Genomic DNA, 14,808 nt, shown 5'->3' with positions numbered 1-14,808 from the left:
GTGGCTTAAATTGTCTTTATAAATGATTATAACAAAATGGTCATAAAGCAAAACACAGTGGTATGTCAGTTATGGTGTTGATATTTAGTTGTTCGAACTTCATGTGCTCATCATGGAATAACCATAACAATCCATATTTAAATATATTTTCTATATAAATGCACTACGCCACTTGTGGTGCATTTAAAAGACAAAAGAAAAAGACGATGTGATAAATATACTTCTTCTAAAATGTATTATGAAATATGAACAAGTACTACAAGTACATGCTTGGGATCATCAATCCAGTCTCTGGATGGTAATATATTTTTTTCATTTCTACATCAATCATGTTTTTAAAACATTCATTTTAACATTCCAATAATCCAACATATTCAACAATTAAGGTCATGATCCCGCAAGGGAAGAGGGTTCTATGACTGGATCCAGTAGGGGAAAGCTAAACCAATATAACCAATATAATATATATGCCAGGATGTGACAAGGTAATCCAGCCTTTAGAGCAATTTTAAGTGGGGTCATAATACAAGCACATGAAACTTAAAAATGTGGAAACTTGTTCCACTTTTAAGGTTTTCCTTCCTATGTCATACTGATCATTCATGAGCCAAAGGGTAGTTCACATACCCAGATGGATATCATGATCTCCAATTTATAAAAAAAAAAAAAATGTGATTTTCAGTTTATCCAGAATAATGTCCCAAGATCAAATCCCGCCTTGTGGACCTTTCCCGACCTCTCTCTTTCCCACTCACTTCCTGTCATATCTCCACTGTCCTGTTGAAGAAAAATTGGAGAATGCCCTCCACCCCCCAAAAAGATGCTAAAAATCTAGTACGAGTCAAGTAATATAATCCAAGTCTTCTGAAATCACGTTCACACAGGCACAAAGAGTGCGTTCTTTCAGTCAGATGTGTATGTTACGCCTTGGTTGTTGCTCCCAGCTACGCAAACACACTGAGAAAGCATAAACCCCAAATCCAGCATACAGAGGTTCAGTAAATGTGGAGGTGAATGTGTGTAAGTGTGTGAGTGTGTGTGTGTCAGAGACGCTGTAGAAGGACAAACTGCCAGCCAACCAGTCCAAATACACACCTACTTTCTTTGAGGAACGTAAGGGGATATGTATTTTCTTGTTATTGTGCAAGGCATAAAATCCATCCTCAGAGCAGGTCAGACTCCAGGAATTTTTATTTTGTCCAAACCTACATTCATGACTCTGTCCATTCCTTCTGATTCCTTTATATGTCACTGATATAACAGAATGTCCCCTCCATTCAGCCTCCCAGTAACGGCGTCCAGACAGGCTCTCTCTACATAGAACCTGACGACATGCATCAAATCGTTCTGGATGATCAGGATATGGCTGTTCCTCATCCACACGTATCACCTTTCTGTTCCCCTCACACAGAATGAGATGAGTGTCTGCTGTGTTTGGATCCAGTGTGAGAAAACATGTATCTGAACGCAAGAAGAGAGAGCATTTAGAACCACACAACACAACATCAGTCACTGAAAATGTGCATGTGCAGACATACATTTGTGTAGTCCTGCTGTAATCCTCAACTTTCCTCCATGATCCACACTGTAAAACACACACAATGTTTACATTCTGCACATCAGATAAAATCAGTAAACACACAGTAGTGTAACACTTCCTGCTCAACATACTTGAGTTTGTGCAGTGTGCAGTTTGGATCTTTCAGTTTTTCAGAGAGCAGCTTCACTCCTAATTTTCCTGGGTGATTGTAGCTCAGATCCAGCTCTCTCAGGTGTAAGGAGTTTGAACTCAGAGCTGAAGACAAATAACGACAGCCTTTCTCTGTCACCATACAGCCAGTCAATCTACAAACACACACAGCAAAAGTACACATCATATTATTTTGACAATCAAAAGTACTAAAAATACTGGTATGTCTGTATGTTATTTCCTATAGTTATTGGGTAATATTGTGGTTTCCTTTTTTACTTTTACTTTCATAGTTACATCACATTTGCCCATGCCATGCACCTTTGTATTTGGGTAGTTAGTGTAGGTTAGGTAGTGTGTTGGGGACATTTTTTGCTATTTTTTTTTTTTTTTTTTTACTTATTATTAAAGTTGCTAGGGTTGTCTGAAAAGGTGTTAAATCTAGCAACAAAATTAGTAAGTTGGCAACACTGCTCCCACCTATGTAATAAACATGGAGATGTTAGTTCTATTCTAGTCTCAGCCTTAGACATCACGCCCATGGAAAGTTGGCTAAACATCTGATGCATATGGTACGCTTAACTGGAAACACTTCAGGAATGTCGAAATCGTCATCTGATTAGTTGAATTTGACTGGATTTCCGGGAGACGCGAGTGTCGCGTTTATTTTCGGTCCGCTGGATTTACTCGCCGTTTTGCTAAAATGTGCTTATGCAGACGCCGTTGTCGTTATACATATTTGCGACGTTCGCGAACAAATTACTGACTTACCGCTTGTTATCCCTCTTCTTCGTTATCTTTCAATGCTGGTTATTTCAATGACTGACTTGTTGCATGCCAGTCTGTTGTTGTGGGGGCATTTCCACGCACAGAAACGTGACGCTGAGCGAAACAAACTGTGATTGGTTGTTTGACATGTCGATCAAACGGGCTTATGGGCGGGCCTTGGCCAATGAAAGCTGCCATGAATTCCAGACCTTCAGCCGTCAGTCTGAAGGTCTGGCTACGCGAGACTAGTTCTATTCAAAATGGTACATTAAATCACAGACATCGAGTTATAAGAATTAGGGATGCACTGATACCACTTTAACCAGAACTAGGTAAGTAAGAATAATTTTGTTTTTGGTACTTGCCGATACTGAGTACTGATACTAAAGCACACTAAGGCAGGCTAAGGCACAATTGTTTATTAAAATTCTAAAAGAGAGACTAAAGGCAATAATAAAAGGGTATGGCAAACTGTATTTAAATAGACAAAGAAATGTAAGAAATGTTTAAAACTGAATTTTAAAGTATAATTGATAAACCTTAATAATTACTTCGTTGCACTTCATTTAACAACAGTTACCGAGTGTACAATTCAGGCTATTATAAAATATTTTAAAAATTCCAATGCAAAAGATGTAGATAGTTTAGACTGTAAAGACACGCTCCCGAATTGTTGGAAAACAGGGTTAGTTATCTAAGTTTTTAAGACAGGTAATCCAGCTAATTTGGCAAATTACAGGCAGATTTAAATTCTGTCAGTAGTGTAGCCAAAGTCTTTTTTTAGATACACAAAATAATTTATTGTGTCTTATGTAATTTGGGTTTCATAAGCAGCATTTGCAGAAACTGCTTTATGTTATTTTATTGCAAATTTTATAGCAAATTCAGTCAAAATTAAATAAGGGTGGGGTTGTGAGTGCTCTGTTCCTTGATTTGCAACAGGCATTTGTCACACAAAATCATAATATCTTATCTAAATTATACTTAAATTTTTCGACAGATACAATCAAATGAATTGAGTCTTATCTTACATCAAGGAAGCAGTATACCCGGATTAAAACATGCACATATTCTTTAAGAGACTGTCCTACAGGGGTCCCTCAGGGGTCAACCCTATGTCCTTTACTCTTCAGTTTGTATTTGGATGACTTTCCAGATGTCTGTACTGATGATAGTATTTAAATGTCCACAGATGACACTGTGATCTATGAACATGACAAAACAAAAGAACAGGTGGCCCAAAAAGTATCCATCGTAATGATGGAAATTTTAGATTTTAGAAAGTGACTATGTATTTTAAAATTAAAAAGAAGTAGGAAGTCCAACCGGATATAGTTAATAGTTAATAGTGAAAATTACAAATTGTACTAGATTTTAAATATAATTTAAAAAACATGTTCGAATAGTCTGTGCAATGACACCTCAACTTAGAAATGTTAAATTTATAGAAAGTCAACTTTCAATAGCAGCTTCAAAAGCCTTTTTTAATTTTTTCATCTTTTCTCATTCTTCCAATTGTATTATTTTAGGGTCAGAAGCAGCAAAATTTACTCTTAGACCTTTATATACTTTATATATATTTGTAAAGCATGCTTTAAAAGAATTTGACAAGAAACCCAACAGATATAATTGTTTAATTGTTATTGTTAAAAAATGTTAATAAACTTGCACCTTCACCATTGAAATAATTTGTTTTCTCTTGTACTGAAAACATAAGACAAAATAGAGCCTCATCAAGGGGTGAGTTAATGATTACTGAATTTACTAAATAATATTAGACAGTGTTCTTCCTTAGCACAGTTTAAGGTACAATTTAAAATATGGTTAAAAATGAGTCAGGTGTGTGATCACTGAGTATTTTTGTATCTTGATTGACAACATAACTTTGGTGAGTTGGTCAATCCCCTAGTGGGTCTCTACAGGTGTAGCTGCGGAGAAGGAGGGGTAACATAAGCTTTCATAATCATGCATTATGCCAAACACAGGCTAGGATACAATATATATGCTTACGGGGATTAGGAAGTACTTATGATTGGCTGGTGCTACAGCATTAAATGAACCAGTTAACGATTAGTCAGAGTTCGTTAAACAAATTGATATTTCCTTCAGTTATTTTCACACTTAATTATGCCCATTAAAATGTATTTCACAAGTTTTAGTCACTTTCACTGTTCATTTTTTTTCTGCTCTATGGTACACCATCTTTATAATTTAATAGCATTATCTTTATAATTTAATAGCATTAGAGCTGCTCCATTGCAGCTGCTGAGTACTGCAGATTTACTAACAGCTTGCACCAATGCAAACCATTTTTTGGCGTTAAAATAGTACCGTCAGGATTTAATAAAGGCACACAGTAAAGAATTTGCACTGGAAAGGTATGTACACATTTTTGCGACTGACCTTATTGAATATGCATTTGTAAGAGTTTCCCTTTAAGATGCAAAATTTATGGGAGGAGAGTATTAAACTGAATCATGCAACTCGATTTACTAATGTTTTTGGTTGTCATAAAACTAGTATTTGTGCAATTATTAAATGCTCAATAAGCATGTCTTAAAACTCTTGGTGGAAGCTCCAAATGTTCAGTGTTACTTTTTAGCAAACCAACTACAATACTTAGTTAAATAGATTCACAAAAACCTGTCAATAAATACTATAAGTACCTCAGTATGTTCAGTTGACAGTTTGAATTTGTCAGTCCAGCCAAGAGCAGATTCAATCCTGAATCTTGCAGGTCATTGTTACTCAGATCCAGCTCTCTCAGATGGGCTTTTGATGCTTGAAGAGCTAAAGACAAACTTTCACAGCACTGACCAGTGAGATTACAGTTGACCAATCTAAACAGAAAAAACAATTAAGCAATTAACTCACAACACTCTTTAAATTACTTAAATCAGGGGTTCTCAATCCTGGTCCTGGAGGACACCTGCTCTGCACATTTTGCATGTCTCCCTTATTTAACACACCTGATTGAGATTATCAGCTCATTAGTAGAGATCCATGAACTGAACTAACAAGCTGAAGATCTCAATCAGGTGTGTTAAATAAGAGAGACATGCAAAATGTGCAGAGCAGGGGTCCCCCAGGACCAGGATTGAGAACCACTGACATAAATGACACATTCTGACATTTACAATCATTATTTATTTCATCACTTTACATAATAAATAATTATTATTAATTTATCAAACTTGTAGACACTGAACATTTTTTGTGCTATTTTCACATGAAACAATATTTGATCTCTGTCAGATATCAGTGAAACAACAGAATCTATGTACAGGGTAAATGTGGCAATTATTGGACAGTATTGTCAGTAAGATTATCTACAGTATTTGTCACAGTGAATAAGTAACTGAAAGTCAAACCTCAGTATGTTTATTTCACAGTGTGTCTTTAGTGCAGCAGAGAGCAGCTTGACTCCTGAGTCCTCTATGCCATTGTTACTCAGATCCAGCTCTCTCAGATGGGAGTCTGATGATTGTAGAGCTGAAGCCAAACTTTGACAGTGCTGATCAGAGAGACCACATCTAGCGAGTCTATAACAGGATAACACAGGGCAATAAGAGCAGGAGATAACTGGTTAAAAAACATGTTTTCTGTATTTTGTGTATGAGGATTAGTTGAGCTGTAAGTGTGTGATGAAAAATTCATCATCATTATTACTACTATTACCATACACTATTACTACCTAATTTGTTTATAGTATAACAGTTTGAACTCAAATCATTTGAAATCATTCTCCACACAACTATGGTTCTACTGTTTAGTGTGCTTTTAGCTATAATATACTTTCTGCTTCAGTGTTCATAGGAGGAACCGGTGATTTTATTCACATACTGTTTTATGAATAAACACAGGGTCATGATTTGATTAATTAGTTAAAACTGATTTATTTCTTCTGTAATGGCAAATGAATGTGATGACATGAATGAATACTCACAGAGCTTTTCTGCAGTTTATCACAGCTGGTAACAGTCTCCGTTTTCCCTCAGATGAAGTATTATATTTCATAAGATCAAACTTATCCAGCACCTCCTCTGACATCTGAAGCATGTAGGTGATTGCTGAGCAGTGACTAGGAGTAAGTTTCTTTACAGAGTTTTTGTCTGATTTCACAAAATTCTGAATCTCTCTGTAAAGACTCTGATCTTTAACTTCCAGCAGACAGAGGAACATATTTATAGATTGTTCAGCTGACAGACGTTTTTTACCCTTGATTATATATTTAATGTGTTTTTTTATTTTTTTGATGGCTTCTGAGCTATTCTCTGTGTGAGTCAAAAGGGGCTGTAGGACTCTCTGATTGGACTCCAGTGAGATCCCCAGCAAAAACCGCAGAAAAAGATCTAGGCGTCCGTTTTTACTCTGGATAGTTTTTTTAACTGCTGATATTAGCAGTTCAAACAAAGGGCTTTTTTCAGATCTGTATATCTCATGTTTATCATTCAGAAACAACTTCAGTGGCTCCACGTTCTTTAACAGATGTGAGTAAAACACATAGAAAGCAGCCAGAAACTCCTGAAAGCTCAGATGTATGAAACAGTAGACTTTCCTCTGATGAATAACAGATTCCTCCTTAAAGATCTCAGTGCAAATCCCAGAATACACTGAGGCATCAGCAACATCTATGCCGCTCTCTCTCAGGTCCTCTTCATAGAACATCACATTTCCCTTCATCAGCTGATTGAAAGCCAGTTTAGCAAGTTTAATAATCACGTCTTTGTTGAACTGCAACTGGACTGGATGTGTCTTCTCATATTTCTGTTTCCTCATTGTTATCTGAGTGAGCAGAAAGTGGATGTACATTTCAGTCAAAGTTTGAGGGATTTCTGCACTCAGATCTTCTTTCAGGAGCTTTTGAAGCACAGTGGATGAGATCCAGCAGAAGATGGGTATGTGGCACATGATGTGGAGGCTTTTTGCTTTTTTGATATGTGATATGATTTTGCTAGCTTGAATCTCGTCACTGATTCTCCTCCTGAAATATTCTTCCTTCTGAGGCTCATTGAATCCCTGAATTTCTGTCAGACGGTTGATGTATTTGGAGGGGATTTGATTGGCGGCTGCTGGTCTGGAAGTGATCCAGATGAGAGCAGAGGGAAGCAGATCTCCTTTCATGAGCTTTGACATCAACACACCCACTGATGAAATCTCAGTAACATCAGAAACTTTCGCAGGATCTGAAAACATCAGTGTGATTCTGCTTTCATCCAGACCATCAAAGATGAACACAACTTTACACTTCTCGTAAATCTTTGAATTCAATTCTTGGAGTTCAGGATAAAAGTCCAGCAGAAGTCTGTGAAGACTGCACTGATGATCTTTAATCAAGTTCAGCTCTCGAAATGAAAACACAAACATGAAATCAACATCCTGATTGGCTTTTCCCTCTGCCCAGTCCAGAATGAACTTCTGCACAGAGACAGTTTTTCCGATTCCAGCAATGCCTTTAGTAAGAACAGTCTTGATTTGGTCTTTCTCCTTATATCCTGGTTCAAGTAAGGGTTTAAAGATGTCATTGCAGTAGATTTGAGTGTCTTGTGAATGATGTGTTCTGTGTGTTTTCTCCATCTGTAAAACCTCATGTTCTTCATTCACCCCTTCACTCTCCCCCTCTATGATGTAGAGCTGTGTGTAGATCCTGTTCAGAAAGGTTTGATTCTCTTGTAGTTTGATTCCCTCATATAATCTCTCATACTTGTTCTTCATGCTAGTTTTGTGTTGATCTTTGACTCTCTTTAGTTTATCATCTATTGATTTATAAGATTTCCTCTGCTTGTCTCCAGTCTGATCATTTCTATCCACACATCAGAAACAAGAATAAAACAAAGAATAAATCTTATAGTAAAGTTATGTGTGTTATTCTTAGTCACAATAAACAGCTCTATAATCCCAGACTATGTTTATGCAGAAACTATGTTAGACCAACTGGAACTAGACCAGACAAGCAGCTTTTCCATTGTGTGCCACAGCTAAGTTGCATGCAGTATAGTTCCTGTTGTGTGCTCTGGTCTTGACCACAGAACCAGTCATAAGGGTCAATTTTCTGAAATTTAGATTTATACATAATCTGAAAGCTGAATAAATAAACTTGTCATTGATGTATGTTTGTTAGGATTGTACAATGTATGGCAGAGATATAATTATTTAACAACTGAAAAAAATTAAAAAATCGTCTTTAAAATTGTTCAAATGATGTTCTTAGCTATGCATATTACTAAAAATTAATTAGTTAATTTGGGGCTAATACCCCAAATCAAATGTTTATATACTCCCCTTTAAATTCCAACCCTTATAACTGTTTGAAATCCAGTAAACTAAAAAGTCTGACTAGTTTAAAACAATAATTCTTGTCTGCAGTTCTGGTTATTGTCTCACCTGTGTTTAAAGTTTGTTGATCTTTTACTTAGATTTGGAGGCTGATTTATGGATCTATCACTCTTCCAATACACACAGCTGGGTTCTGGAGATTCTGCTATTTTTCTCTTTTTTCTGTTGATACTAAAAAAAAACATCAACAAATCATAATATCTGGCCCTTGAATTATTTTTATGGCACATTTTTAAATCTTTTTGAAGCATGCACCAGTGGTGCCAGGAGCACTTTGGACTGCCCAGTTTATTATTAATAACAGCATACAAAACAATTGGCTTGCTTACCTACTGGGAGGTAATAATTTTACTTGTTTTAAGCAAAATTCACTTATTTTAGATTTTTTTAATTTAGATTTCCCAAGGAAACAAGACTAAATATCTTTTTGCCTATCTAGTAAATGCATCTTGATTTAAGACTTTTTAGAACTTTTGAATAGAAACAAAACAAAAATAATAAGATAAGCCTTTTTTACAGTGATATTCCCTACGCCAGTAGAAAAACCATGTGTGTATGTGTACAAAACTGATAAGCTGTTTTTTGCATTAACATGATGTGGCAATGTAGTCAGTGAAAAGTCAACACTCCCAGATGAGTTCGAACAAGGAAACGTAATCTTTTAGTGTTTAATTGGTTGCTAGAATCAGGATAAGCACAAGTACAGATTGTTTCCGCATGTGCATCTACTTTGGCAGATCATGTTGAGGTAAATAATGATATAAACAGTGTTGGCAGTAACGCCGTTTAAGTATAACGGCGTTAGTAACGGAGTTCATTTTTCAGTAACGGAGTAATCTAATTAATTACTTTTCCCATCGTTGCAACGCCGTTATCTTTACTGAGAATGTAAAGTGTCGCGTTACTAAAATTTGGTTGAATAAAGCGCGAGGTGTCATGCTTTGGCTACACATCAGCTGCCTGGAGAGAGCAGGGGTGGGGATGATGACACCGTTGCAAATGCAATGATGATTGGCTGGGTGGGCGGTGCCCTGCTCACGCTGTCTCAGTCACTGCACGCTCTGACTACCAACACAAGACAGCGTGAGTGACAATGGCGACGAGCCGGGGAAATTCAAAGGTAGCGTTCGCGAACTGGAAGTACCGGCACTATTGTGCAGTAGGCCTAATATACAGTTACAGAGATTTGCACTAATGGCCAGGTTTTCCTTTGGTTTTTTTTACCCAAGTTTACATTTGTGTGTCTTTATTTTGCACAATATTTATTTTTTATATGTTTTTATTTCTATGCATATCATATAGCAGGCTGCAATCTATTGAGCTCAAATAAATACCAAATGTTCTATAATACTGTATATAGTGTTTTTATTTTTCAATCAGTTAATATAAACATCTTTGATATTAAAGATGTTATAGAACGTAATAGCGTTATAGAACATAAAAAACAACGTCACAGTTACTTTGCTGAGTAACTAATTACTTTTACAATGTGGTAACTGAGTTACTAACTCAATTACTTTTTGGGAGAAGTAATTTGTAACTGTAACTAATTACTTTTTTAAAGTAAGATGACCAACACTGGATATAAATAGTTTTATATCAAACATTTTTTTTGCACAGACTATTTGTTTTGTGTCTTAAGACCTTAATGTATGGTCACAAGCTGCAGGGTTTAATTTGTTTTTGTCTGTATGTTTTTTTCACTCTTAAAGATTTGGTACTATTGACTGCCATTATATGATTGACAGACTGCAACAGTTTCAGTTAAAAATCTTTGTTTGTGTTCTACTGAAGAAACAAAGTCACTTACATCTTGGATGCCTTGGGGGTAAGCAGATAAACATCAAATTTTCATTTTTGGGTGAACTATCCCTTTTACACCGTGTCTACGCCGGATGCGAGCGGCGCGGTGCGACGCGACAAAATACAATAGAACCTATTATGCTGTCACTGTAGACTTTAGCTGTTGCGACGCGGCGCGACAACTGTCGCGTCCGGTGTAGACACGGTGTAAGATCAAATGTTGCAACCATAGTAAAGATGCAGTTTACAAACTAGCTAGTAGTTACTAGCCCCTTAAGTAAGAACATAAGAATGGCTGGTGCAGACCTACCCTGATGTTAGTAAAATCTGTCTTTTGTCTGCAGTACTGGTTATTGTCTCACCTGAGTTTGAAGGTCATTGATCCATCACTTAGATCAGAGGGCTGATATATGGGCCCTGGGGATGCTGCTCTTTTTCTCTTTCTTCTAATGACACAGTAAACAGTAAATTTGTATTAATGTAGAGTAATAAAAAGAAAAGAAAAAGAGGTACAATATATTGATTAGCATATTAGACATTTGAACTTTCATCATATTTCTAAATAAAACCAATTAAATCAAATCAGTTAATAAGAAAAATGTATTTTGATGGTTTTGATGAGGGTCCAGTACCTTCAAAAAGTTGAGAATCACTAGATTAAAACATAATATGTCTCCAGGACTGGTTATCGTCTCACCTGTAGTTAAAGGTTCCGTTTTCATCACTGAAATAAATGGGTTGTCTCATGGATGCATAACTCACATAGCTTGGCTCTAGAGATGCTGCTCTCTGGTTCTGATAGTGATCAACATCCTCCTCTCTCTCCTCATAAAGACCCATTTTTGTGCCTTTTTTGTCACTGTAAAGATTTCAATTTTGCATTAAGAGAGGAAAAAACAATGCCTTACAGTTTAGTGTAAAGATTAACTGAGTTTTCAGGTGTAGATAAGTTCTTTCTGTATACAATAAAGTTTACTTCAGGTTAGGTTACAGCAGACTACAAGTCAACTCATAACATAATGAAAACAGTACCAATTAGAATAAATAAATAGACACTAACAAACATTTAAAGACATGTCTGGGTCATACTTAATACCTATTTGAGCTACGTCATTAAATATACAATGCATGTCATGCTGCTTTATTTATTGTTGAATATGAACAATAATAATATCTTTGTTTATAAAGTTTGTGATAATAGTAATTGTTGTGAAATTTGTCTGTTGTGAAAACAGACTTACCCTTGAAGAATTTAGTTGAAATGTGATCTTTCACTTTCGGTTTGTTCAGCTGATGACTCACACATGGGTGTAATCTTAACTCCCTTGCTTCTTTTTTTTTTGTTCAGGGGATGGGTGTGTATTTGTGACTACAAATGGATGTTTGCAAAATGTAAAATGCATTTAGGAGCATATTTTAAGAGATCTTACATTTGGGGACGGAAAAACAGAAATGCTATGGTTTTATGTGATTACTGTTCTTAAAAGGCTATGATTTATGGATTGTTGTAAGAGTACATATTTTAGCGTCATGTTTTTGGAAGAAGCATAGAAATTTCAAAATAAGAGACCCAGTGTATTTCAATCTTTTCTATTATTAAAAGTCAGCATTATGCATGGGGAAAAAAAAGAAAATCAGTAAATCAGTACAATCAAGAAAGCGCTACACTGGCTGGTCACCTCGTGAAAGAAGGCTGTATGGAATCAGCCAACACAGAATATTAATCTTGAGAATGAAATCGGTGCCAATGAAGAGGTTTTTGCAAGGACTATATGCTTTTCTCCATCCAAAAATCTAGTGAGATCAAAAGGTATGAACAAAGTTTCTTCATCTACACTCATTGACACGAACCAGAAGCTGCTTAAGTGGATGAAATGCACAACAATGTGATTTCCATTGATAATACATTTGCTTGACAAATTGTATGAGAAAGTCTCCAATTTGAGTAAAGAGGTCAGTATGCACGCTACCAAGACTGTCAACTTGAAAGGAAGGTTAAGGAACTGCGAGCTGAAAACTTATGTCTAAAAGAAAACTTTGATGAAATGTAACGGTACTCCCATAGATGGAATCTCAAGTTACAAGGGGTCCATATTCTTTTGTTACTGTAAAATAAATTTGAACTTAACCCATGAGATGTACTATGTACTGTGCCTTATATTCACCGATTGTCTTCATGGGACAACTTAATTTGAATTTAATGTGCAGAGCAAGGGTCCCTGGTCTAAGGGATCAGCTGGGTATCAAGAATAGTGTGAAAGAAATAAGGGCAAAAAAAGCAAAGCAAAGTGAAGTGATCTGAGCATCAAGCAAAACATCCTGATCCCTTCCAAAATGCAAATATTGGAATTAGGACTAAAAATTTTGAGAAAACAGTCCATAAGACACACAAAAGGGGTTAAAAGAATTGGAAAAAAAACACCAAAATCTCCATTAAAAGTGAAGGGCCATCAATAGGGAAGCATCAAGAGCGAAGTGAAGTGATCCGTTCATAAAGCAGAACCTCCAGATCCCTCTCAAAATGCAGAAAAAAATGGAAGAGAGAAAAACCCAAGAAAACCAAGAAAAACGTCTGTTAAGCTGGCCAAAAATGTTGAAAGATTAGGTAAAACCTCCAAAATGTCCATGGAAAGTGAAGAGGTCCATCAAGAGTGAAGTGAAATGCCGCCACACACACACCTGTGCTAATCTCCACAACACCCCACCCTCTGCACATGCGCAAACATATACTAGGCAGGGTTGCCACTACTCCAAAAAACCATCCACTATCATTACAAAAGGAGGACTGAAAAACCTGAGAACATTGATAAAAACTAAATTCTGCATATTATTTACCCTTGCAATTAACTTTTGCCCAAATACTGTCGTGTAGCTGATATGCACCTTTCGTAAGAGTGAATATGAAGACATCTGTCTTTTTCTTGTAATGTTTAATCTCTTTTCTGGAATGATTTGAGTTCTTGTTGTTTTTCCAAGGTTAATATGAACTGTAATTTACACATTAAAGATGTTGCTTGTTATTTTGAATAATACCTGAGCTCTCTGACCCTCCATAGACTGCAGGGGTCATGTTTAAGGTCCAGAAGGGTCCAAGAACGTAGACTAAATAGTGCATGTGACGTCAGTGGTTTAACTATAATTTTATAAAGCTATAAGAATACTTTTTGCTGCACAAAAAAACTAATATAGCAAAAAAAATTCTCTGCGTCATTTTGGAGCAAAATTTTGTAGAGTAGCACGATGCACGCACATGCTTTCCTCTGAATGTAAACAAGGCACAGCGCATGCATATTCTAAAGCACCATGCATGTGTTGTTTACATGCAGATCGAAGCACACACATGCGTGGTGATACTCTTGTTTTTGCACAACAAAAAGTATGAATAACCCACTGATGTCACATGGACTACTTTGTTGATGTTCTTTGTACATTTCTCGACCTTGAACATGGTAAGACCCTTGCTGTCTATGGAGAGAGCTCTCATATTTAATCAAAAATATCTTAATTTCTGTTCAGATAAAGAATGAAGGTCTTATGGGTTTGAAACAACATAAGGGTGAGTAATTAATCATAGAATTTTTATTTTGGGTGCACCATCTCTTCTCTCACAGAACGGCCAGGTTCTTCCACCTCTCTCACCCAGCTATCTCAGTCACCCGAATACTAACCAGCCACACCTGCACCTCATCATCAGCCAATCAAGCAACATATAAGAACACCTACTGCAACACGCTCATTGTCTGAGCACAAAGTGGACTGTCTGTGCTCTCCTCTGAGTTCACAGTTACACTTACCGGCATACACTGTAACGAATTGCTGTAAAAAAAAAATACAGCAATATTTTACAACAGCGGGTTGTATTGCTTATAATACAGCATATTGCTGTAAACCGCAATGCATTCTGGGATCATGCGGTGGTTTGATGCAAACATACAGCATTGTGCTGTAAATTTCAAATCTAAAGAAGCGGGATTATCTTCAACGGTGACATTCGGGAGCAGCAAGAAGAACAATTCAGAACTGTGGTAAGTGTCTTATTTCTGTTTTATTTTTCATATTTCGTAACTGTATGTATATATGTATATGTATATTAAGGTGTCATAAACATTCGTGGTAACCGCAGATTAACGAATCCTCCGTCCGCAGAGCATGAGAGAGACTTGTGCGGGGATTCGGCAGCACAGTCGCGGAAGGAAGTTCACACATTCCCC

General features: G+C 36.5%; 1 protein-coding gene across 1 annotated transcript; it reads right to left on the bottom strand.

The window, feature by feature from the left end:
• Positions 1 to 15: 15 nt before the first annotated feature.
• Positions 16 to 8,222, bottom strand: LOC141333830 (NACHT, LRR and PYD domains-containing protein 3-like). The gene is made up of 6 exons (XM_073838979.1): positions 6,405 to 8,222; positions 5,830 to 6,000; positions 5,125 to 5,298; positions 1,672 to 1,845; positions 1,539 to 1,585; positions 16 to 1,461 (listed from the first exon to the last, which is right to left on the bottom strand). Exons 1-6 carry the CDS (start codon positions 8,171 to 8,173, stop codon positions 908 to 910), a joined length of 2,889 nt encoding a protein of 962 aa, XP_073695080.1. The 5' UTR covers positions 8,174 to 8,222; the 3' UTR covers positions 16 to 907.
• Positions 8,223 to 14,808: the final 6,586 nt, after the last annotated feature.

Source organism: Garra rufa, chromosome 4 (genome assembly GCF_049309525.1).
Source record: "Garra rufa chromosome 4, GarRuf1.0, whole genome shotgun sequence".
NCBI lineage: Eukaryota > Metazoa > Chordata > Actinopteri > Cypriniformes > Cyprinidae > Garra > Garra rufa.
This window is presented reverse-complemented; position numbering and strand designations above follow the sequence as displayed.